The 23,648-nt window shown below is 42.2% G+C and overlaps 1 protein-coding gene across 3 annotated transcripts in view; it reads right to left on the bottom strand.

Annotated features, from left to right (window-relative positions):
• LOC130917353 (rho GTPase-activating protein 32-like) overlaps positions 1–23,648 on the bottom strand; it is a 56,888-nt gene that overhangs the window by 13,312 nt on the left and 19,928 nt on the right. The window contains exons 1-14 of one of the 3 annotated variants that reach the window (XM_057838671.1): positions 16,962–17,134; positions 13,834–13,920; positions 13,623–13,760; positions 13,468–13,560; positions 11,655–11,777; positions 8,702–8,779; positions 8,125–8,206; positions 7,866–8,015; positions 7,254–7,356; positions 4,910–5,054; positions 4,632–4,714; positions 1,841–1,948; positions 1,615–1,760; positions 1,324–1,537 (exon numbers count right to left, since the gene is read on the bottom strand). In XM_057838671.1, the coding sequence (XP_057694654.1) occupies positions 1,324–1,537; positions 1,615–1,760; positions 1,841–1,948; positions 4,632–4,714; positions 4,910–5,054; positions 7,254–7,356; positions 7,866–8,015; positions 8,125–8,206; positions 8,702–8,779; positions 11,655–11,777; positions 13,468–13,548 (1,313 nt within the window). In that variant the 5' untranslated portion in view covers positions 13,549–13,560; positions 13,623–13,760; positions 13,834–13,920; positions 16,962–17,134. Of the gene's footprint in view, positions 1–1,323; positions 1,538–1,614; positions 1,761–1,840; positions 1,949–4,631; positions 4,715–4,909; positions 5,055–7,253; positions 7,357–7,865; positions 8,016–8,124; positions 8,207–8,701; positions 8,780–11,654; positions 11,778–13,467; positions 13,561–13,622; positions 13,761–13,833; positions 13,921–16,961; positions 17,135–23,648 lie in introns of those variants that run through there. The other 2 variants (XM_057838669.1, XM_057838670.1) reach the window with 2 other exon arrangements.

The following is a 23,648-nucleotide window of genomic DNA, read 5'->3' as shown; positions in this document are numbered from 1 at the left end:
TCATTAACATTGAACAACAAATGTTGATCATACAAATGTTGAGGCGCAGGCGACGCAGAATACTGTTGAGGAGGAGGTCTGTCCGACTGTTGATGCCACACAGAGACTGGCAGTTTACCAATTCTAGCATCGGGTGGAAGCCAGCAAGCTGCGTTGTCCATCGTTTTTCTGGCATCTATAGAACTGGAAGCTATGGAACTTCCCAAACTGCCTTGGAAGCCTTGTTGGTAAACACGTTATCATAAAAGCACCAAGGCACTGTCAATCAGTGATGATGTATCAAGTGTGTAAACTGTTTGTTGTTGAAAATTAAACATCAAAACAACTCTTTTGACACCAAACCTGTGTTCTATTCTTCATATACTTGAAGTGTAAAATGTTAATAAGTTACAGACTCACAGCAAACATATGTACACAATCAATGAAAAAGTGCACCAACCAAAAATATGATATAAAGTGATTAAAAAGCTGGCAGTTTTAGGCCGGCTGCAGGAGGGGAAGATTAAAAAAAGGGCGGGGCACAGCGTTTACATGCGCAGGCATGCACAGCGCCTTTTCTGTTTTATCCAAATTATTTTATTACGAGTATTCCTTAGTTTAACATACATACATCGTTTTAGTATAAATATATGAATATATATTTATTTTAAAAAGGTTAGCGAGAGAGAAGTCCGGCCTGACCCAACCCAAACGTAAATAATTGACATTTTGAACCCCACCAGTTGGGTCGGGTTCGGGCTCAAGATCTATGCTCTACATCAAAGACAGAGAAGATATCAAATTCGTTGGCAACTATTTTATTAATCAATTGATTAGTTGTTGTACCCTTATTAAGAAGCTAGTTTAGACAGATGTCCGAAAATTGGCAAAAATGTGAATCGTTGTTTTCCAAAGTAAAAGCAGATTTTTGTTCATGTCCTACTTTGACTTAAAACAATATAATGAAATCTGTAAATATTTACAACTGAGAAGTTTTAATATATTTTATCATTTCAAGACTTTAAGATAAGTTTAAGGTGAGGAAGATCCTAAACGATTAATCGGTTATCAAAATAATTGTCGATTAATTTGCTAATTGATTAGTTGTCGATAAATCAATTAATTTTTGCACCTCAAATGAAAACCCATGCAAATGCTGAGAAAACATGCTAAATCCACACAAGAAGGGATCAGATTCAAACCCATGATCTCAGAACATTAAAAAAAAAAAAAGGAAAAAAAAAAAACTATCAGGAGCGCCGATGTCATTCTTATGCTTCCATAATATGCGGTTATGTTAACCTGTAAATGTTAAATGACAACAAAAGTTGAAATTGAACAAACCTTTCCAGCGGTAGCTCGATGACTGTATGGAACTTGCCCGTCAAGGCTCCAGGCCCTTCCCCGACCTCAATATAGTCACTGTGGCTTAGGCAAGGAGTAGTGGTGGGGGAGGTCAGTTGAGCCTGAGAGCGTGCTTGTGCTTCTTCCAAAGAGAGCAGTTTGGTTGACGGGGAGCAGACCAGCAGAGACTTGGGTCTAGATAACGTATTGTTACCTTGGAGACAAATAATTTGAGTCAGCACCATCCAGTGGAAAGAACTCAATTATGAGCTTGCTAGATGTCACACCCACCGGCACTTTCCCGTATGATGGTGTTAAGTTTGGTGCTGAAGAGTGCCTCTGTGTTGTTGAGAATGAATTCCACCACCACTGACTGGATGCGCACCTCCATAAAGGCTGCCGTGCCACTGAAGCAGGCCGATTCGATCTGCCTTGACCTAAACCACACATACAAAGTACATGTGAGCCAATTAGGCAGTGTGAGAGCTGTCAAGTGACACTTAAATGTCTCACTCACCTGAGCAGGTTTGGTGCCCACACGATGGCCAAGTTTTTAGTGTGCATGTTGGTGCTGGAACTAAAGGTAGCCAGACGGGACAAGTGTCTCATGAGATACTCTAATGTCCTGTACATAAAAACATGTTGACAACAGGTGTCACAGCTGGAAAGTGGAAAACAAATCAGTTTTGCTTCCGGTATTGCACACATTACAGTATGTTTAGTGGTGCGAAATTGCCTCATACAACATAGTAGTTACCGTATTTTTCGGACTATAAGCAGGGGTGAAAGTGGCTAGAATTTGTTGCCGGAACTCCCCGACGTGAAGGTAGCCACGAAGCCAGAAATGTTATTTATTTATTCATTTCTTTTTTTTTTTTTTTTTTTGTGTTTTGTTTTTTTTTGTGTGTGAACCTCCCCATCAGAGTAAATAAAACTAAATATGATAAATAAGCATCCTCAACTCTTTCGTTGCTCTTAAAGATTTGATCCATTTTATGTTGCATTGCCCTTTTTTTGTTGCATCAATTCAACAAGCTTTTTTTTTTTTTTTTTTTTTGTTACAAAAAAACATGCACATTTAAACCAATCAGAGCTAACCATCTCTGCTGATCACATGTTAGTATGTCAGCCAATTGAACGGATAAATGAGCCCAGGCGTTTTGCTTTGCTGGGTGCATTCGCACATTGACATGACTCATCATCGTCAGACTTCAATAACTGCAGCAGCTGGGGAAACCTCCATGCTGTCCGTGGAATAAAATCAATAATAAATATTGGTGGAAACGCTACACAAGCACTTTATTATGCTTGTTGTTAACACTTTTGTATGTAAATCTGATATTGGTAAATTGTTTTCTTCTTGGAGCTGAAATGCATATGTGGCAGCTTAGCATGTTTTTTCGGGTCTTTTTTTTACATACCGTTTTGACAGTTGCTGTCATATTTTCGGAATCAAAGCACCATGTACCGGAACAGCATTCCGGCCCTGAATCTTATACCGGAACTGCGTTCTGGCCCTGAATCTGATACCGGAACTACGTTACTGACCGTTCTGGCCCACTTTCACCCCTGAGTATAAGTCGCACCTGAGTATAAGTCGCACCAGCCATGAAATGCCCAACGAAGAGGAAAAAAACATATACAGTGGTACCTCTACATGCGAAGTTAATTCGTTCAAGACCTTGTTTGTAAGTCGAAATGGTCGTATGTCGAGCATTTTCCCATAAGAAGACATTATAATTCCATTAATTCGTTCCACAGCCCAAAAACCTTAACTACAGGCAAATCTGTTAAAAATGCCAGGTTGTTTGCATGTTACATGTTTTGGATCCCCCTGGTGGCGAGTTGCAATTTGTTGTTTTTATGATCAGGCATATTTTGGCCACCTAAAGAAAGCTAAGACCTACGTTCTCATAGAAAGAAAATAAAAAGGAAACACGTTGATGAAGAGAACGTTTTGGTCTGATTAATTCGGGACGGGCATCATTATTGTTTTAACTGGACTATCTGCAGTGGTATCCATTCTTCCAGTCACACCAGCTCAGTGATTTTTTTTTTACAAAATCCTTAATAAATGCTGCTGTTACTATTGCAAAAATCAATTAAAAGAGCAAAACAAATACATTATGTATTTTGCGTAGTGTACCTGAACGCACCGCGGGGCTGACGGCAGAGTGAGAGAGTGCAGTTGACTTTCTCCATTCACGTCCTGTTGTTGCTATCAGTTGGCAACGCGCGTTTTGTTGCACAAGTTCTGAATTAAATGATTAAAAACCTGATGAAGCTGGTGATCTCTTTGTCGACGGTACCAGAATAATAGTTGTCACCTTAACAAATAAAGACTGGCGAACAGAGGTCGTCGGAGTGTTGTCAAGCAGTTTATGGACGTGCACCCCACGCTCATATTTTTCCAACATTCCATCTTCATTCAATGGTAAGCCTCTCACCTTTTTTTCTTTTTTCATTCTCTGCTTTAACATTCTTGGAACCCATGTTGATTTCTCTCACAAGGAAATCCGCCGTGCGTCAGTCTTGCGGGAAAACAATGAAATTGCGACGCTGTCATGAATCATCGTATTTCGAGCATTTCGTCAGATGTAGAAACAAATGGCGTGTCAAATTTTACGTCGGATGTCGAATCGATCGTCGAGGTACCACTGTATAAGTCGCACCAGAGTATAAGTTGCATTTTGGGGGGATAATTACTAGATAAAATCCAACACAAAGAACAAATATGTCATCTTGAAAGGCAATTCAAAATAAAAATACAATATAGAACAACATGCTGAATAAGTGGACCGTATGATAATGTTACATGATGCATGAACAACGAAATGCGAACTTGGCCGGTATGTTAATGTTGCATAGCTATTAAGAGTTATTCAGATGACTAAAGCATAAAGAACATGCTAACAAGTTAACCAAACTATCAGCGTCACTCCAAAACACCAAAATAACATGTGAAATTATTTAATAATGTGTTAATAATTTCACACATAAGTCGCTCCAGAGTATAAGTCGCACCACCAGCCAAGCTATTAAAAAAACTGCGACTTACAGTCCGAAATATACGCTGATATTTTGGTTAAATTATGTAGCTATATGAGAAGGACAGTACTCTCAGTAATTAGGCTGTGCATTTGTAAAACCACAATATAATATTGTATTGTAGATAGTATGGCATGTTATTTAATGTACCTAATGAAAGGAGATGATTAAGTGGTGTCTCAAAGCTTAATTTTCAAGAAATTTTAACGTGAAGTTACATTTGTGGCCATCAGGATGCGCCAGAGAGCAGTAAAACTGACCTGTAATGTGGAGGAGGCAGCTGCTGGATGACGTTGTGGATTTTAACCAGCCTCTCCTCATCTGTGGCTGCAGACACAGCCTCCTGTGAGGATAAAAGGCGAGACTGAGAAGCTTAAAATCCCATTTACCCTCTTCTTTTACATTCACAGCAGCCACCATTATTTGTTTAGCTTAGCATGCACGACACCCCCGCTGTTCCTCCAGGGAAGCTCCACATAAAGGAGTGACACCATTTCGGAGGAGTATCAGCAGCAACTACTAAAAAGCTCGAACTCACTGAAAATCGGTCGTACAGCTGGTAGGTGAGCAAAGGGTTGGGGAGCTCTCGGAAGTACAGCTTACAAAGGGAGCCTACTGAGTGGATGTCCTGTCGAAAGACATCTCGGCTCAGGTCTGGAATCTGCTCAGAGTCAAATTCGTGCCTGAAAACAATGAGATAGAATACAGAACTGTGAGGGAACCATCCTACTGGTCAGCTGTGCATTTGAGCATATAAACACTAGACAATTGATTTGCACTAGTTATGTATTATTTTAAGACCAAAGACCAGATCAAATCACCAGAGAAAGCCCACTGTTTTTCAATATTTTGAACATGGCGAAAGTTCCTATGCATGTTTGAAGGTTTCCTAGTCCTCAATGGTCTCAAAGGTTGTTTGTTTTTGACAAACTTTGACATTTTGAAACTTAAGTCATTTTTCTAACATTGCAATTTAGGTTTCATGGCATTATAACCAGCGTTGTTAATAACGGCGTTAGAATATAACGGCGTTATTTTTTTTTTCAGTAGTGAGTAATCTTATTAATTACTTTTCTCATCTTGGCAATGCCATTACAGTTACTGAGGCAGGAAAGGCGTGCGTTACTATGCGTTACTATGTTGGTTGAATGACGCGAGAAAAGTCTGAGAGAGACGGACTCACGGAGATGAGAGACCAGAGCAGGAGTGGTGAGGAGGCAAGGGAGTTGTGACGCCGTTGCAAACGCGATGCTAGGTGGCTCCAATAATGCCTGACTGTAGCCGATAGCCTTCAAACGACGCCCACATTATGCTTTAGTAGATATCGCATATTATAGAACTAGATGCAAATGACAGACACGGCAGCATTAGCAACATTTATAAAGAACTAGATGCGTTAGTAAACAGCCGCCATCTTCAAGCAGTAGACCTCTCAGGAAGGCTCTGTTGTACAGAACCTTCCTAGCAAACCTAAGTAACTTTTTATCTAAAATGCTCCTAAATCGGCAAAATCTTGACTTAAATTTATCTTTAAATGATGAAACAGTTTTAAAACTTACACATGTCGAAAGTCGACAGAAGGGGACTAATGCAATAACGGGAGCAATTTTAACAACTTTAACGGTTGATTCACAACATTAAATGACTTCCACACATAGCAAAGATTACTATCTAGTTAACGCAATATCCGCAATACCCCTGTGTCTAGCTAAGTTTAGGGTAAAGAATTGGTCTAGGGCCAATTGTCCCAAAAACCCTTTAAACTTCACATTGTGTGACCTTTTTTTGTTTTGTTTTGTTTTGTTTTGTTTTGAGGGAAAAAAAACATGAAAATAATCACAAGTTACTTTGCCAAGAAACTAATTACTCTTACATTAAAGTAACTGAGTTACTAACGGAATTACTTTTTGGGAAGGAGAAGTCATTTGTAACTGTAATTAATTACTTTTTTAAAGTAAGATTAACAACACTGATTATAACATTATACTGTTAATATTGCCATTTATTTACCATAACATTACAACCTTATTTTAAAACTAGGGCTGTCAAAATTATCGCGTTAACGGGCGTTAATTAATTTTTTAAATGAATCACGTTAAAATATTTGACGCAATTAACACAGATGCCCCGCTCAGACAGATTTAAATGACAGCACAGTGAAACGCTCACTTGTTAATCGTGTTTTATGTAGTTTTGCCACCCTCTGCTGGCGCTTGGGTGCGACTGATTTTATAGGCTTCAGCACCCATGAGCATTGTGTAAGTAATTATTGACATCAACAATGGCGGGCTACTAGTTTATTTTTTGATTGAAAATTTTACAAATTTTATTAAAACAAAAACATTAAGAGGGGTTTTAATATAAAATTTCTATAACTTGTACTAACATTTTTCTTTTAAGAACTACAAGTCTTTCTATCCATGGATCGCTTTAACAGAATGTTAATAATGTTAATGCCATCTTGTTGATTTATTGTTATAATAAACAAATACAGTACTTTTGTACCATATGTTTAATGTATGTGTCCGTCTTGTGTCTTATCTTTCCATTCCAACAATAATTTACAGAAAAATATGGCATATTTTATAGATGGTTTGAATTGCGATTAATTGCGATTAATTACGATTAATTAATTTTTAAGCTGTAATTAACTCGATTAAAAATTTTAATCGTTTGACAGCCCTATTTAAAACATGAACTTTTTCTCTGTAACCCTAATGACATTATTCTTGTCAAATTTTTAATTTGTTCTCATAACTGCTACTTGTCACCCTCAATATAACATGTTTGTCTTCATTTCATTAAAACATCTTTTAAGTAGGTCAAGCACCAGTAAAAGAGATTCTGCATGTCACAAATTTACATTAAAATAACAAACCAACCTCAGTTTCTGGATGTTAGAAGAGATTCCAGACAGCCTGTAGATTCCATCCACCACACCGTATTTCTCGATGAACTCGGCACAGCTCTTCACAACCTGAGGGACTGCAGGGCAACACCAAAATGACTTATTTTAATTCCTACACAATACTGTTGGTTTTTCTTTTCTGAGAGAAGCGAGCTGCACACAACAAGTACGTGTAAAAAAAAAAAAACTAAAGTGTGAGTCATCATGAGCTATAATGTTCATTGCACAGCAATCCTGGTAAATGGATGAGCTTTACTGGTGATATTAAGCCCTTTTTCTCCCCCTCACTATCAATAAATCCCTTGAGAGGATTAAAAACAAACATCAAATTGATCCGCCTTACACATGGAGGCTAATGCGGCTACTCTAGTTTATTGATCTCAATTTTATTGTTGGCATTTATAGTGGCAGAGGTGTATTTTCAATTTTGTCAGGCGTTTTTTTCATTTTCAATTCTATTTTTAATTATCGAATGCCAAATACGTTGTTATAACAAGGCACAATCCTTAAATGGAATTGATGCTGCACACATTATTGGCAATAAATATGATTCAAATGTACATGATTTGACTTTTATGAATTTTACCTTCATGTTCCGAGCCGTGGAGGTGTTCACCGAGGTCGCAGCCAAACACTCGCTCCCTAAGGATTCCGCGCTGGCGAAGCTTCTGCGGCGGTGGCCGCGACTTCATAAAAGTTCTCAGGAAGGTCACCAGCTTGCCATGCTTTTTACACACTGACATTCACAACGTATTTAAAAAAACAACACTTGATTGCAATCTGTCTCAGATCCCAGGAGAAAGCTGTAAATAAATTATGCATTAAAGAAAGATGGGGTGATGTACCTGGTTTGGGCACCGAGCTTTGAACACTGGGGGGGAGCTTGTCATTTATCAACTCAACACAGTCGCTTGGGAAAAAACCAACCTGAAAAGTGACAAGACATGTTCATACTGAATACGTGTAGGTTTAAAGGGCAGTGTAGCTGTCAGGCTACAGTATCATAGTGGGCAAGGGGAGTGTATTTAGCAAAATAGGTCAGTGAGCATCAGAGTAAGGAGGTGCTTTGGGGCAGAAAATGTTTAAATGCCACTGTGGCCGGCATTCGTTTAGTTCAGTCAGCATGGAATCGTCATGAAATTTATTACATATATTTATTACATTATTTCACCCCAAAAATATGTTTTCCTTTAATTGTGGGGATGGAAGCAATGACCTTTTAGACAAGTGTAATGAAGTTTGTAGAGATGTTATACTGTATGTTGTTATTTCTATCTTCTCCTGAAAACATTCATCAACATAAGTGCATTATTGGTTAGCATATATACATATAAAATTATTATTTTTTTTAAATTAAATTAATGATAAAAATATTAATATAAATAAAAATAAAATTACATTTTTAAATTAAAAATTAAATACCTGAAAGGCGTGTTTTCCTCTCCACCAACCTGTGTCCTCTTTGGGAGGCATGTCAATGACGGAAATAATGTCCCCAACCTGACACCGGAAGACATAGTCCGTTATAATGTAATAGACCAGAGGTAACAAATGAATTTTTATCGCAAGGAACTCGGTAGTTTGGATTTCTCTCAAAGGGTTATGGTGACTCCTGAACTCGATATCATGAATTAATTTGTGTTTTTTATTACAAATGATTAAAAAAATGAATTAAAAATAAAAATATCACCCAAAATTCAAACAAGAACCCAGGATGTGATACAGCAGGTTGTCATGAGCTTTCTTGTATCCAGTCTTTTTTTACTCAAGTCTACTCATCATTTACAGTACTTCATAAAAACTGAATAGTATACAGGCAGTCCCCGGGTTACGACATAGCTGATTTACATGATTTCGACTTTACGACAGCGGAGACCCGTCTGCCATTTTGTCTCCTGTCGTTTTTTTGTTTTTTTTAGTCGCGTAAAGCCCCTTTCAGACTAACAGTGAAGAAAATAAGTATTTGAACACCATGCTATTTTGCAAGTTCAGACTAGAGACAAGAAATCATTGAGGAGTCTGAAATTTTCATCGTACAGTAGGTGCATGTCCACTGTGAGGGATAGTCTAAAAAGAAAAATCCAGAAATCACAATGTATGATTTTTTTTTTAACAATTTATTTGTGTGATACAGCTGCAAATAAGTATTTGAACACCTGTCTATCAGCTAGAATTCTGACCCTGAAAGACCTGTTGGTCCGCCTATTAAAACTCCACTTCCATTCCATGTATTATCCTGAATCAGATGCACTTGTTTGAGGTCGACAGCAGCATAACGACAACTGTCGACCCCATACAATCAGTAAGACTCAAACTTGTTACATGGTCAAGACCAAAGAGCTGCCCAAAGACACCAGACACAAAATTGTACACCTCCGCAAGGTTGGAAAGGGCTACGGAGCAATTGCCAAGCAGCTTGGTGAAAAAAGGTCAACTGTTGGCGCAATCATTAGAAAATGGAAGAAGCTAAACATGACGGTCAATCTCAATCGGAGTGGAGGCCCATGTACCACCTCGTGGGGTCTCAATGATCCTAACAAAGGTGAGGAATCAGCCCAGAACTACACGACAGAAGTTGGTCAATGAACTGAAAAGAGCTGGGACCACCGTTTCCAAAGTTACTGTTGGTAATACACTAAGACGTCATGGTTTGAAATCATGCACGGCACTGAAGGTTCCCTTGCTTAAACCAGCACATGACAAGGCCCGTCTTAAGTTTGCCTATGACCATTCGGATGATGCAGAGGAGTCATGAGAGCAAGTTTTGTGATCAGATCAGATGAGAGTAAAATGGAACTTTTTGGTCATAATTCCACTAAAAGTGTTTGGATGAAAAAGAATTATGAGTACTATCTCAAGAACACCATCGGTACTATGAAGCATGGGGGTGGTAGCCTCATGCTTTAGGGGTGTTTTTCACCGCATGGGACAGGACGAGTACACTGTATTAAAGAAAGGATGACTGGGGCCCTGTATTGAGATTTTGGGGAACAACCTCCTTCCTTCATTCAGAGCATTGAAGATGGGTCGTGCCTGGGTCTTCCAACATGACAATGACCCGAAGCACACAACCAGGAAAAGCAAGAAGTGACTCCGTAAGAAGCATAACAAGGTTCTAGTATAGCCTCCAGACCTAAACCCAATAGAAAACCTTTGGAGAGAGCTCAAACTCTTGTGTTTCTCAGTGACAGCTGACTGTGACAGTGAAACCTGACTGATGGGTGGGCCACGATCCCTCCTGCAGTGTGTACAAACCTGGTGAAAAACTACAGGAAATATTTGATCTCTGCAATTATAAACAAAGGCCACTGTACCAAATATTAAAATTCTTTTTCTCAGGTGTTCAAATACTTATTTGCAGCTGTATCACACAAATAAATAGTTTAAAAAATCATACATTGTGATTTCTGGATTTTTCTTTTTAGAATATCTCTATTATAGTGAACATGCACATACGATTAAAATTTCAGACCCCTCCATGATTTTAAGTGGGCGAACTTGCAAAATAGCAGGGTGTTCAAATACTTATTTTCTTCACTGTACATCCCGCTAAATTCCTGTGTAATGTGACATGGGATGTACCCGTTTTCATGGCTTTTAGACATGGGAATCACTTGGGTTGGACACTTTCAGACTGGCACATGTTGGCGACTTGCCGTTCTCTGTGCGGGAGGGTGGGGGGTGGGTGAGATTTTATAAACAGGACATTACGTCATGTTTGGTCGGCGCCGGCAACAATATAAACCACACATTTCCAAAGATGGACGATGGACTGTCTCTTCCTTGGCTCTAAGATCCAGTAGCAATTTAATTTTGTTGTGTTTTCAGTTTAATTTGGCTATCTTTCCAGTTTACCATGTTGATAATTGTGATGTTTACAGATTTTCGTCTTACTGGGAAGAGAGAAGAAAAGACTATTGGCCCACCATGATATTTAAGGCATCAGCCTTCACGCTGTGACTCGGGAATTAACCGGCTGCTTTCATACATGTGTCCTGGTTGAATCACGGACATTATACTAGGACGCAACCCGGTTAATGTCCGTGCACTCTCTGTGTCAGTCGACCAGGCAAATTGCTTTTAGACATAAGGGCCGTTTGAAACCCAGGACTTAACTGGAGTTCAGCGTATGTCTGAAAGGGGCTTAACAGTAACAGCATTGATGGTAAGTACAGTATCTTATTTTTTTACTTTACTTTATTAATATGACGTATAATACATGTTTTTGGATAGCTATTTTGAGATTTAGGGGCTATTTAGGGATACTTAATTCCGATTTATGCAAAAATCCGGGTTACGTCGCCAGCGTAGGAAAATAAATCATTCATAACCCGGGGACTTCCTGCATACTTTTATCTGTTTATCTGTTTGTTACCTCAAAAGTCAATTCATCTGTGGCTTGGGCTGTGTAGCGCTTGGTGACGTGTGCAGCAGCGATGGCGGGGACATTGATAGATGACTCTTCGGAGACCAACAGATGGTTCCCTTTGTTGTCAATCTTCATAAAAAACATGTATATTTATAATATTGCTACAATATACTGTAAACTAGAGGTGCAACGGTCTACGTGGATGTATTGAACAGTTTTGTTTTTTTGCATGTTCGGTTCGGTTAACTTTTCGGTAATGTTCCGTAATTTTTTTTTTTTTTTTCGTATAACGACTAACAAGCCTAAACTGACGAATTTAGGTCCCGGAGGAGTTTCTGCTCCATGGCGCATGGGTGGCGCACGAGAAGCGGGCAAAGTGAGCTGGAAAACCTTCCAGCCTTACCACGGTCCTGTTTGGGAATACTTGAAGTTGTAATTGAACTAAAGTTTGTGTCAATATTGTCAATGAATGTTGCTTGTACGTGAAAGAAACTGAGCTCAATACTGTCACTGTCACCGATCTGAACTTTCTGCAGAAAATGTGGGTAAACCAGTGATTCTTAACCCTGGTAAAGATACCGAACCCCCATGAGTTTTACACATGTATTAACCGAACCCCTTGGAATTAGATTTTTTTTTTTTTTTTCAAAAATAAATATATCTAAGCTAGCAAGCTAAAACCTAAGTGAAATTTAGTTCAGATTTCTTCACATTTAGACAGCAAGAGTTTAAACAGGCCAAAATGTAGGTTTTTATTTTTATGCCTGCAGCATCATCAGATCACTAAACCAAGAGTGGCCCAATGTGCATATCTTAGAACCTTTCGTTCAAATTTGCTGGGGAATGTACAGTATCTTATATTGTTCAACATTAAACCTGCATGGTTGCATTAATCTTGACTGTGCAGTTTCTGTCATATTTACATCTCAAGTTATATCAAATTTAATGAAACACCCTGAACAACAAATAATTTTGCCTTTTAATTTGCGTTTCACATTGGAAAATGAAATTAAACTCAATTCATTTCACACTGTTTCTATTTTTGTTTTCATATTGACATTTTCATTCCGTCTCACCCTTGCCTCTCATACTATTTTCATTGTGTAAAATGTGATGTAAATATTTTTTTTTATGTCAAACGCAGTGCACGCCACCTGTAGGTCTGTTGTACTTTCTCATACCAAGTGAGAGTTAACCTTCTACTGAGCAAACCTGTTTCTTCTCCCATCAGATAAAGGACTAGCAGTTGGAAGAACTGGAATAAAGCCTGTAAATTAGGGACTAACCAGTCCAAAACCTGGTTTAAAACACCACTTTGCCCAGATTTAGTCAGCTTCCAAAAATAGGGCCCTGAGTGCCTTAACCTTCATCGAACCCCTTTGACTTACCGGTACTCACCGAATACCTGGGTTTCGATCGAACCCAGATTAAGAACCACTGGGGTAAACTAATCTTTCTAGCCAAACACATTAAGCTTGTATAGTTAAATTTGTCATGTTCAGTCTGCTGGTGCTTCAAAGGATTCAAAGTTAAGTTGTGCGTATTTATTTGTGATTAATTTATTAAGATTTGGTCATGATGAATTATTTTATTAGATATTATTTGATTAGATATTATTATTTAAGTTCTGTTGTGTAAATATTTAAATATAAAAGGAATTTAAGTTTTTTTCCCCCCATTTTTTCTATTTAAATTAATTAACCGAACAGAGCACTTAAAAAAAACGAACTAAACAGTCATTAAATTTTAATTTACCGTTACACCCCTAAAATTAACATGTGCGCTATAGACACACACAAAAAATAAGAAACTTTACTACCTCCATCCATGTTAGAACTGGACCACAGTTGATCTTATTGTCAGCGATGACGGAAAAGCGGGACAAGTAGGTAGCCAACATCTTGGTTACTGACTGAAGCGAAACACTATTAGGGGTAATACTCATTAGATTGACACAGAGGAGACATAAAGTACCTCATGCGTGTCCCTCACTGGTTCATATTTTGGCAGCTCGGTAAGTTCAGAGTAGCGCCGGTCATAAATGCACAGATGCAGATGTTTGTCCAGTACACGAAAATCCTCATAGGATCTCTTTACCAGCCAGTTTCGAGCCTGGATGAGGAAGACAGAGTTTAAAAACATTCAAAACTTGAAAGGGGTAGTTGTGTTTACAAGTCAAGAATACCTGGCAGGTGATCTGGACCAGAAAGAGGAGTTCTTTGGAGTCCTGGGTCCCCTTTGCTCCTTCACTCTGTCCCTCTGCAAAGGCCAGCTAAGAAAGAAGCAGATAAAAAATGTCTGTGTAAGGGGTAGATGGTTACAAATTGGGGCCACTCAAGTTTTAACAATTTACATTCTTTGTGGATGTGACCTGGAGATAACTACTACTTTCAAACTTCAAACATAGAAAAACTATGACAAAGACTCTCAAAGAATCTCTTTTCATGACAGTTTTAACCATTTGTCCATTACATGTCATTATTACAGAACAGATTCATCAATCGTGAAGTATAAAATACATATGAGGGCTTTGAAAAGGCATCCTTTTCAGCATTCTCAAACCAAATGTTTTCTTTAGCCAGGCTCGGTGTAAATTAAAAAATAAATAAATATACTGTATACAGTGCCTTGCAAAAGTATTCGGCCCCCTTGAATCTTGCAACCTTTCGCCACATTTCAGGCTTCAAACATAAAGATATGAAATTTAATTTTTTTTGTCAAGAATCAACAACAAGTGGGACACAATCGTGAAGTGGAACAACATTTATTGGATAATTTAAACTTTTTTAACAAATAAAAAACTGAAAAGTGGGGCGTGCAATATTATTCGGCCCCTTTACTTTCAGTGCAGCAAACTCACTCCAGAAGTTCAGTGAGGATCTCTGAATGATCCAATGTTGTCCTAAATGACCGATGATGATAATAGAATCCACCTGTGTGTAATCAAGTGTCCGTATAAATGCACCTGCTCTGTGATAGTCTCAGGGTTCTGTTTAAAGTGCAGAGAGCATTATGAAAACCAAGGAACACGCCAGGCAGGTCCGAGATACTGTTGTGGAGAAGTTTAAAGAGGAAAAGTGTTTAATTTGGATACAAAAAGATTTCCCAAGCTTTAAACATCTCAAGGAGCACTGTGCAAGCCATCATATTGAAATGGAAGGAGCATCAGACCACTGCAAATCTACCAAGACCCGGCCGTCCTTCCAAACTTTCTTCTCAAACAAGGAGAAAACTGATCAGAGAGGCAGCCAAGAGGCCCATGATCACTCTGGATGAACTGCAGAGATCTACAGCTGAGGTGGGAGAGTCTGTCCATAGGACAACAATCAGTCGTACACTGCACAAATCTGGCCTTTATGGAAGAGTGGCAAGATGAAAGCCATTTCTCAAAGATATCCATAAAAAGTCTCGTTTAAAGTTTGCCACAAGCCACCTGGGAGACACACCAAACATGTGGAAGAAGGTGCTCTGGTCAGATGAAACCAAAATTGAACTTTTTGGCCACAATGCAAAACGATATGTTTGGCGTAAAAGCAACACAGCTCATCACCCTGAACACACCATCCCCACTGTCAAACATGGTGGTGGCAGCATCATGGTTTGGGCCTGCTTTTCTTCAGCAGGGACAGGTAAGATGGTTAAAATTGACGGGAAGATGGATGCAGCCAAATACAGGAACATTCTGGAAGAAAACCTGTTGGTATCTGCACAAGACCTGAGACTGGGACGGAGATTTATCTTCCAACAGGACAATGATCCAAAACATAAAGCCAAATCTACAATGGAATGGTTCAAAAATAAACGTATCCAGGTGTTAGAATGGCCAAGTCAAAGTCCAGACCTGAATCCAATCGAGAATCTGTGGAAAGAGCTGAAGACTGCTGTTCACAAACACTCTCCATCCAACCTCACTGAGCTCGAGCTGTTTTGCAAGGAAGAATGGGCAAGATTGTCAGTCTCTCGATGTGCAAAACTGATAGAAACATACCCCAAGCGACTTGCAGCTGTAATTGGAGCAAAAGGTGGCGCTACAAAGTATTAACGCAAGGGGGCCGAATAATATTGCACGCCCCACTTTTCAGTTTTTTATTTGTTAAAAAAGTTTAAATTATCCAATAAATTTTGTTCCACTTCACGATTGTGTCCCACTTGTTGTTGATTCTTGACAAAAAATTAAAATTTTATATCTTTATGTTTGAAGCCTGAAATGTGGCGAAAGGTTGCAAGGTTCAAGGGGGGCGAATACTTTTGCAAGGCACTGTATATAATATATATATGTGTGTGTAACATTTGGGAATAAATTGGCTGATGTGAAAGCAGTGAGTCGAGGGAGCTTCTAGTTATTTATAACAGTTTGAAGTATATTGAGACGGGCTGTTACACAATGTGTCGACCCAGTTAAATACCACGAGGTGGTGAAACAGACCAGACTGAATGAGACACCGCTTGTCTGTTAAAAATCAATGAACAACCATTTAGTTTTTTGTATTAAATACCAACAGACTGAGCTTTGAATGGGGAGGATTAGGAGAGGTGGGATTAGACAGCTCATGAACAGAATTCACACCAAATTGTATTGATGGAATAGCATTATCACGATACCCCCACCAAGGCAAAAAAAAAACATCTCAAATTGACACCTAACTAATTGATGCACTAAACTACTATATGCATGCAAATTATCATCTGTTACAATGTAATAAAAATACTAAATCAGATCTTACATTTAAATGGCTTTTATTTAGTTTTATCGTCAAGATTTGCTGAATCCAGCCAACATAAATATAAATGGCCAAACAAAACACACACAGCATTGAACCCTCCTTGGCACAGGTTCTTTGGTTGTGCCTTTTAACATTTGGCTGCCATTGACAGCAATAGAGCACAATACTAGCATTGAGACCTGATCATTCACAGGCAGCCCTCCCTTAGCAGAGGTTGTCAGTTGAGCGCAGACCTGCACCAAGGCCAAACAAAGTAAATTGATACAAACTTATGCTTACTACCAGCAGAAATGTAAGCAAGAGTTAAAAAAAGACTGATAACAAATCATTGATTTGCACATTTTGAAGAATCAGCACCAAACTGTGTCATTCTTTGTTGACCCAGTATAAGATCCATGCATTATTCACAGAGAAAATCAGCACCATGTTGCAAAATTCAAATCATTTCCTTAGTCATTTTCTCAGTAATTCTTCAAACAGGTAAAAACATACGCCGATGCAAAAACAAAGTCATCGGCAAAGGATGAAATAAAAGTTTGCATTGAAGATATGCATCATGAGCACAAAGGCAGTCACACATGCTTGTTACCTGAGTCAAATCTGGAGGAAGCAGCTCTAGTGTTTAATCCATGACCTCCCAAAAGCTCCACAGAAAAGCAAAATGCTATCTTAATGAGTTTAATTCATGAAACGATGCTCTTCTCTGGCTGAATTGTGGTGCGTATACTCACATTCCAAACATCAATATGAGACAAGGATGCTTCCCACTGTCTCTCACCCACTTTCAGACTCCCCTCCTCCCTGTCCTGTGTGCTGCCTCCAACCCCCCCGCCCCACTCCCTCCCATCCTCCATCCTGCTCATCCCTCCCTGCCCCTTCTAAACAGCGGTTCTTTCTCCAGCCACAAAAGGCGGCTTGGCAGTGGATGCGGGTGCTTGACTCAAGCAGAGACGGAGAGACCTGGATATGATTGGCGCTGTGAACACATTACTGGTGCTGCGTTAGGGGATTGCGGGAGATCAGATACGATGGGGGGTGTACTCGGGCAGTGAACGTCCTTTCTGTCCTTGTGTGGTTCTGTCAGACCTGATCCTTCCACACCCTCCCCCATGCCAGTCTATGACATCACAGAGTTGTAAGCCTAGTATTTTGTTGTCCGATACAATGCGTTACTGACAGAATGCAGGTCACCTGTCTTTCTTATTATTATTTTTCTTATTCTATTTTAATCTTTTTTGTTTATATAATATATATTTTTTAATCAAATAGACACATTGGCTTTCCTTGAAGCCCATTATTGGCATTCAACCAAAAGGTGCTTTGTGGCAGTACACAACTGCTGCCATCTGCAGGCAAAGAACCTTGTCAACAGCTCACATTCACATTTACACAGCAATGCTTACATACTTGACTGAACAGCCACTTGCGCTTCACTGCGTCTGAACCAAACACCCCCCGAACACCACCGACGCAGGTGACTGCAATTATCCTAGCACCACAAGAGAGCCGAGTAAATTCGTCTTGACTGACGTCTCCCCGGTTCGCCGATTAGCTTTGTTGCACTTGCTAAGGAGGGACAAATTGCACATCTGGGGTCCTTAATAGAGAGTTGGATGTTATCGCTAAGACTGGATTTACACACAGTCCAAACAATGTTTGCGTAATTGTCCTTCAAATGCACCCCCACCCCTTCCAAGTGGGACACTGCCAAAAGAGCTCACCCTAGTACGTGAGGCAAGAGCAGTGCTTTGAGATGAATGCTAATATCACTGTAAATGTGATGCAACATTAGCATGTTAATGGGGTCATATACATTGCTGGAATTTAAATATATGACAGAAAGTCCCGAGGTTCAGCTAAGACTCATTTTATTAAGCTGTTGGGTCAGGAAGTTTTGGCTAGTTCAGCTGACGTTAGTTTTGTTAATTTTCAGTTTTCTAAGAAGGGAGTTAAAATAGATATTGACACTCTTACAACAAACATTAATATACTTTGTTTATATACAGTACAACTGATAATGGCAGGATACACACATACTGACAATCAAGAAAAATGTATACATTTTTTCCACTTCCCAGTTTTTTGCAATATCTTTGGAAAATGATCTTGAATGATTACGGTCACTGTCAAGAGTAATTTTTCCTCCCTAATTTGAAAACTGAAACTGAAAAAACAGACACAGACTATAATTGTAATTGTTGAACTCGTTCAATGTAATGACTTGTGAGTTTGGCGAGATTCAATCTGTTGCGATTCTGTGTTGCCTACTTTTTTCTTCAGTTATGTCACTCACTGAGCTGTACCCAACAAAAGACTACACACATTTTTAATTGTCTGTTTGTGTAAATTTTGGCTTAAAGTGCGTATGACACCAAAAAGCATGTTTATTTCATATTTCACGAGGTGTTTTATGCTCCTGAATGACATGGACCGCTTGGATGTGCGTTGAAGTGCTCGTTTTATATATTGAATTTTTGAATCCCGTGCCATGAAAATTAATTATTTCCATCTCGTCTCGGGTTTAGGACGAATGCGAATGTGACGTCACCCGGGTCAGCATCTCACAATACAGCATTGCTTTATAGCATGCAGATGGACTGCGGATTCAGCTGATTTTGCGGATTAATTCGTTTATTTTTTGCATCACGGCAGCCAAATGTGCTGCAGAAAATTGTTGCTGCACCAGGGAGAGGCGCGTGAGCCTTTACGGGTTTCAAAAGGTTCCCATTCACCGTGGATATTGGCCAAAACAAGCCCTACTACTAGTACTGTGGGACCATTGGACTAACGAGGAAGTGAGTAAACATCGTATTTTGTATTATGTCAAATACTGGGATCATGGCACACGTTTTTGTTAGGTCCTCTTCCCCTTCCTTCTGAGACATGCCCACCTCCAGCAGGTGTGCATGTTTTTAATGATTACAGGTCAGACGAGTGGAGCGGCCACACCTGAGGGCAATTAACATCAGCCAGCTTTAAAAGCCAAGCAGACGCTCCACCTCGTCGCCCGATCAACTTGTCTGGTTTCGCCGTCAGTTGCTTCTCGCATTCTTTATATGATATCATTGATTCCCGGCTCACGATTACTTTGCTCTCGCCCCAGGTCCTGTCTTCTGCGCGCTCCTTGTCGGATTCTACGCCTGCCTCCTTCCGAGCTTCCACGCCTGCCTCCTTCCGAGCTCCCACGCCTGTCTCCTCCCAAGCTCCCACGTCTCACGCCGGCTCACGAAGCAACCCCCATCCGCCACGTTATCTCTGGTGTCTGTAAATAAATATTACTCACCGCAACCACCGTGTGTCTGCACTTAGATCCCTCCTCGTCGCACACCCTAACAGTTTGATCGGGCCATAATGGATCTCGCAGACAAACCCACCGGCTCACCCACGTCACTCCGAGACCACCACCAAGCCATTGACTTCCTCTTCCATAAGGTAACGGACATTTCCCACTCACTCCAGGCCATACAAGCACAACTCTCCCCGCCTCCCCTTCGCCGCGCCGCCGCCTCGCCAAGCCACGTTCCCGTAACTAACCTGGTGTCATCAGCTGCAGACCGGGAGCCGCACGTTCCCGCACCGGCACCTTACGATGGAAACCTCGGTACGTGTCGGGCTTTTTTGGTCCAATGCAGCCTTGTTTTCGAACTACAGCCGTCCATGTATCAAGGGGACCGTACAAAGATTGCTTACCTCATCGGCTGCCTTCGCGGAGCGGCTTTGGAATGGGCCTCTTCAATATGGGAGCAGAGTTCTTCCGTGTGTGTGTCGTACTCCCGCTTCACGAAGGAAATGCGCAAGATCTTCGATCATCCAGTCCGTGGCAAAGAGGCAGCCAAGCGGCTAATGTCCATTCGCCAGGGGCCTCGGAGCGTCGCCGAATTCTCGGTTGAGTTCCGGACGTTGGCCGCGGAAAGCCGGTTTAATGACGCGGCTCTCCAGGAAGTGTTCACCCGCGCCTTGAACGAATCCCTCAAGGATGAATTGGCCACACGGGACGAGCCCAGTTCCTTGGAAAACCTGGTTCTTTTGGCAATAAATATTGACAATCGCTTACGCGAGCGAGAAAGGCAACGCAGAGAAGAGCTGGACGCCACACGCAAAATCTTCCCTGCCCTTCCACTACTACCGCCACTTCCTGCCCAGGCAGCTGACACTGTGCAGGCGAAGTCGCCCCCTTCTGACAAGACTGAGCCAATGCAGTTGGGCCGCACAAGGCTGTCCCTGGAGGAGCGCACACGCAGGTATAAGGCTCAGTTATGCATTTACTGCGGTGAGGGAGGGCACTTTATTCGTGGCTGTCCGGTGCGTCCGGGAAATGGCTCGCCAATAGAGGAAGGACTATTGGTGAGCCACATGTCTCACAATTCTTCACGCAGACTCCAGCTCACAGCCACCCTCTCCAGGAAGGGCCAGTCTCACACAGTCACCGCCCTAGTCGATTGTGGTTCGGACGAAAATTTTATTGATGAAGGCCTGGCAAACCAGTTGGGGCTGTGCACGCACCCACTTCCTGCCCCGTTAAGGACCACAGCACTGGACGGACAGCCCCTGTTTAACGTGAACCGACGGACTGAGGCCGTCGACGTCATCCTGTCAGGCAACCACCGAGAGGTGAGCTCCTTTTTGGTTTTTAGTAGTCCTCGAACACCGCTCGTCCTTGGTCTCCCATGGCTTAAAACTCATAACCCCTCCATAGACTGGACACACCCTAAGGTAACTGCATGGAGTGACTACTGCCATACTCACTGTCTTAAATCTGCTCTAGTGCTGTCTGGTCCGGTCCGGGAATTGGGGCCGCCCGACCTGTCTGCGGTGCCGGAGTGCTACCATGACCTTGGGCAGGTATTTAGTAAGGATCACGCGCTGTCGCTTCCTCCCCACCGTCCTTACGACTGCGCCATCAACCTTCTTCCTGGAGCGACTCTCCCCAAGGGTCGTCTTTATAACATCTCGCTTCCAGAGAGGGAGGCGATGAAGTCGTACATCACCGAGTCCTTAGCCTCGGGTATTATTCGCCCGTCCTCCTCCCCCGTTGGTGCGGGGTTCTTTTTTGTGGGTAAAAAAGATGGAGGCCTAAGACCCTGCATAGACTTCCGTGGCCTGAATGAGATCACCGTTAAAAACAAATACCCTCTTCCGCTGATGGATTCTGCGTTCACCCCCCTCCAGGGCGCTACGATTTTCACGAAGCTAGACCTACGTAGTGCCTACCACCTCGTCCGTGTTAAGGAGGGCGATGAGTGGAAGACTGCCTTCAACACACCCATCGGTCATTATGAATATTTGGTTATGCCATTTGGGCTCACAAATGCCCCTGCTGTCTTCCAGAATTTGGTTAATGATGTACTCGGTGACATGATTAATAAGTTTGTGGTGGTCTACTTGGACGATATTCTGGTGTTCTCTCCCACACCACACGAGCATGAGAACCATGTTCGTCTAGTGCTCCAGCGGCTCCTCGAGAACAGACTGTATGTAAAGGCTGAAAAATGTGAGTTTCATGTTCCAGAAACTGCCTTCCTTGGCTACATTGTGGGGCGTGGGAAGCTGCGGATGGACCCGGCAAAAGTGACTGCTGTTCTGGACTGGCCTCGCCCCTCTGACAGGAAGCAACTACAACGCTTTCTCGGTTTCGCCAACTTTTATAGGAGATTCATTCGCAATTACAGCCGGATCGCAGCACCCCTCACGGCCCTCACCTCCACCGCAAAACCGTTCCTCTGGTCCGACGTTGCAGACGCCGCTTTCAGCGAACTCAAGAGTCGTTTCACCTCAGACCCCGTGCTGGTCCACCCCGACCCGTCACTCCAGTTCATTGTGGAGGTTGATGCCTCGGAGTCGGGCGTGGGGGCGGTGCTCTCCCAACGCCAGCCCACTGATGGCAAAATCCACCCATGTGCCTTTTTCTCCCGCAGGCTCTCACCCGCTGAACGCAATTACAGTATCGGGGACAGAGAGCTCCTAGCAGTAAAATTGGCTCTGGAAGAATGGCGTCACCACCTGGAAGGCACACCACAGCCATTCCTCGTGCTCACGGACCATAAGAACCTAGAGTACCTCAAGGCGGCTAGGAGACTGAATCCACGACAGGCCAGGTGGGCTTTGTTTTTCTGCCGTTTTGACTTTGCTCTTTCTTACATCCCAGGCTCCAAAAACACAAAGCCCGACGCCCTGTCTCGTCAGTTCCAAAGCATTGAACCTAAGGAGGAACCCGCGCCGATTATTCCTCAAACCCGCTTCCTGGCCTCCGTGGAATGGGAGATCGAACGCAAAGTAAAGGATTCCCATGGTGAGCACCCAGATCCTCGAGCCGGTCCCCAGTCTAGCCTGTTTGTGCCCCAGGGTCTCCGTTCCCAGGTCTTGGAGTGGGCTCACTCATCCCGGCTGTTCTGCCACCCCGGCATCCGTAGGACATTGGCTGTACTACGCCAGCGGTTCTGGTGGCCCTCCATGCCAGAAGATACTAGATCCTATGTCCTAGCCTGTACGGTATGTGCGCGCAGCAAAACATCAACCAAGCCCAGCTCTGGACTCCTTCGCCCACTACCTGTCCCAAGCCGACCCTGGTCCCACATAGCCCTGGATTTCGTCACTGGTTTGCCCCCTTCCAAAGGAAACACTGTAATCCTCACTATAGTGGATAGATTCTCCAAAGCCGCTCATTTCATTCCCCTTCGTAAACTTCCGTCAGCCACGGAAACTACAACCCTGCTCACTAACCATGTCTTCCGTTTGCATGGCATCCCGACAGATATAGTCTCCGACAGGGGACCCCAGTTTACTTCCCAGGTCTGGAGGGCTTTCTGTGCGGCCCTGGGCGTTGGCGTGAGCCTCTCCTCCGGTTACCACCCCCAGACGAATGGACAGTGTGAGCGTACCAACCAACAGCTCGAAGCAGCCCTCCGCTGCACCACTCAAGCTCACCCCAACACCTGGAGCGATCAACTGCCCTGGATTGAATATGCGCACAACTCCCTGCCGAATGCCTCTTCAGGTATGTCACCATTCCTGTGCTCCTTGGGGTACCAGCCCCCATTATTCCCATCCCAGGAAAGTGACATCGCCGTCCCGTCTGTCCAAGACCATATCGACCGTTGCTCCGGAATCTGGGAACAGGCACGCGCAGCGCTCCTCCGTGCCTCCGGGAGATCCCGTGCCCAGTCTGACCGTCACCGTTCGCCCGCGCCGGCTTACACTGTCGGCCAAAAGGTATGGCTCTCGTCAAAGTCCTTGCCTTTGAAGACTGAGTCGGTGAAGCTTTCCCCGCGGTTCGTTG

The sequence above is a fragment of the Corythoichthys intestinalis genome, chromosome 6, assembly GCF_030265065.1.
Source record: "Corythoichthys intestinalis isolate RoL2023-P3 chromosome 6, ASM3026506v1, whole genome shotgun sequence".
NCBI lineage: Eukaryota > Metazoa > Chordata > Actinopteri > Syngnathiformes > Syngnathidae > Corythoichthys > Corythoichthys intestinalis.
This window is presented reverse-complemented; position numbering and strand designations above follow the sequence as displayed.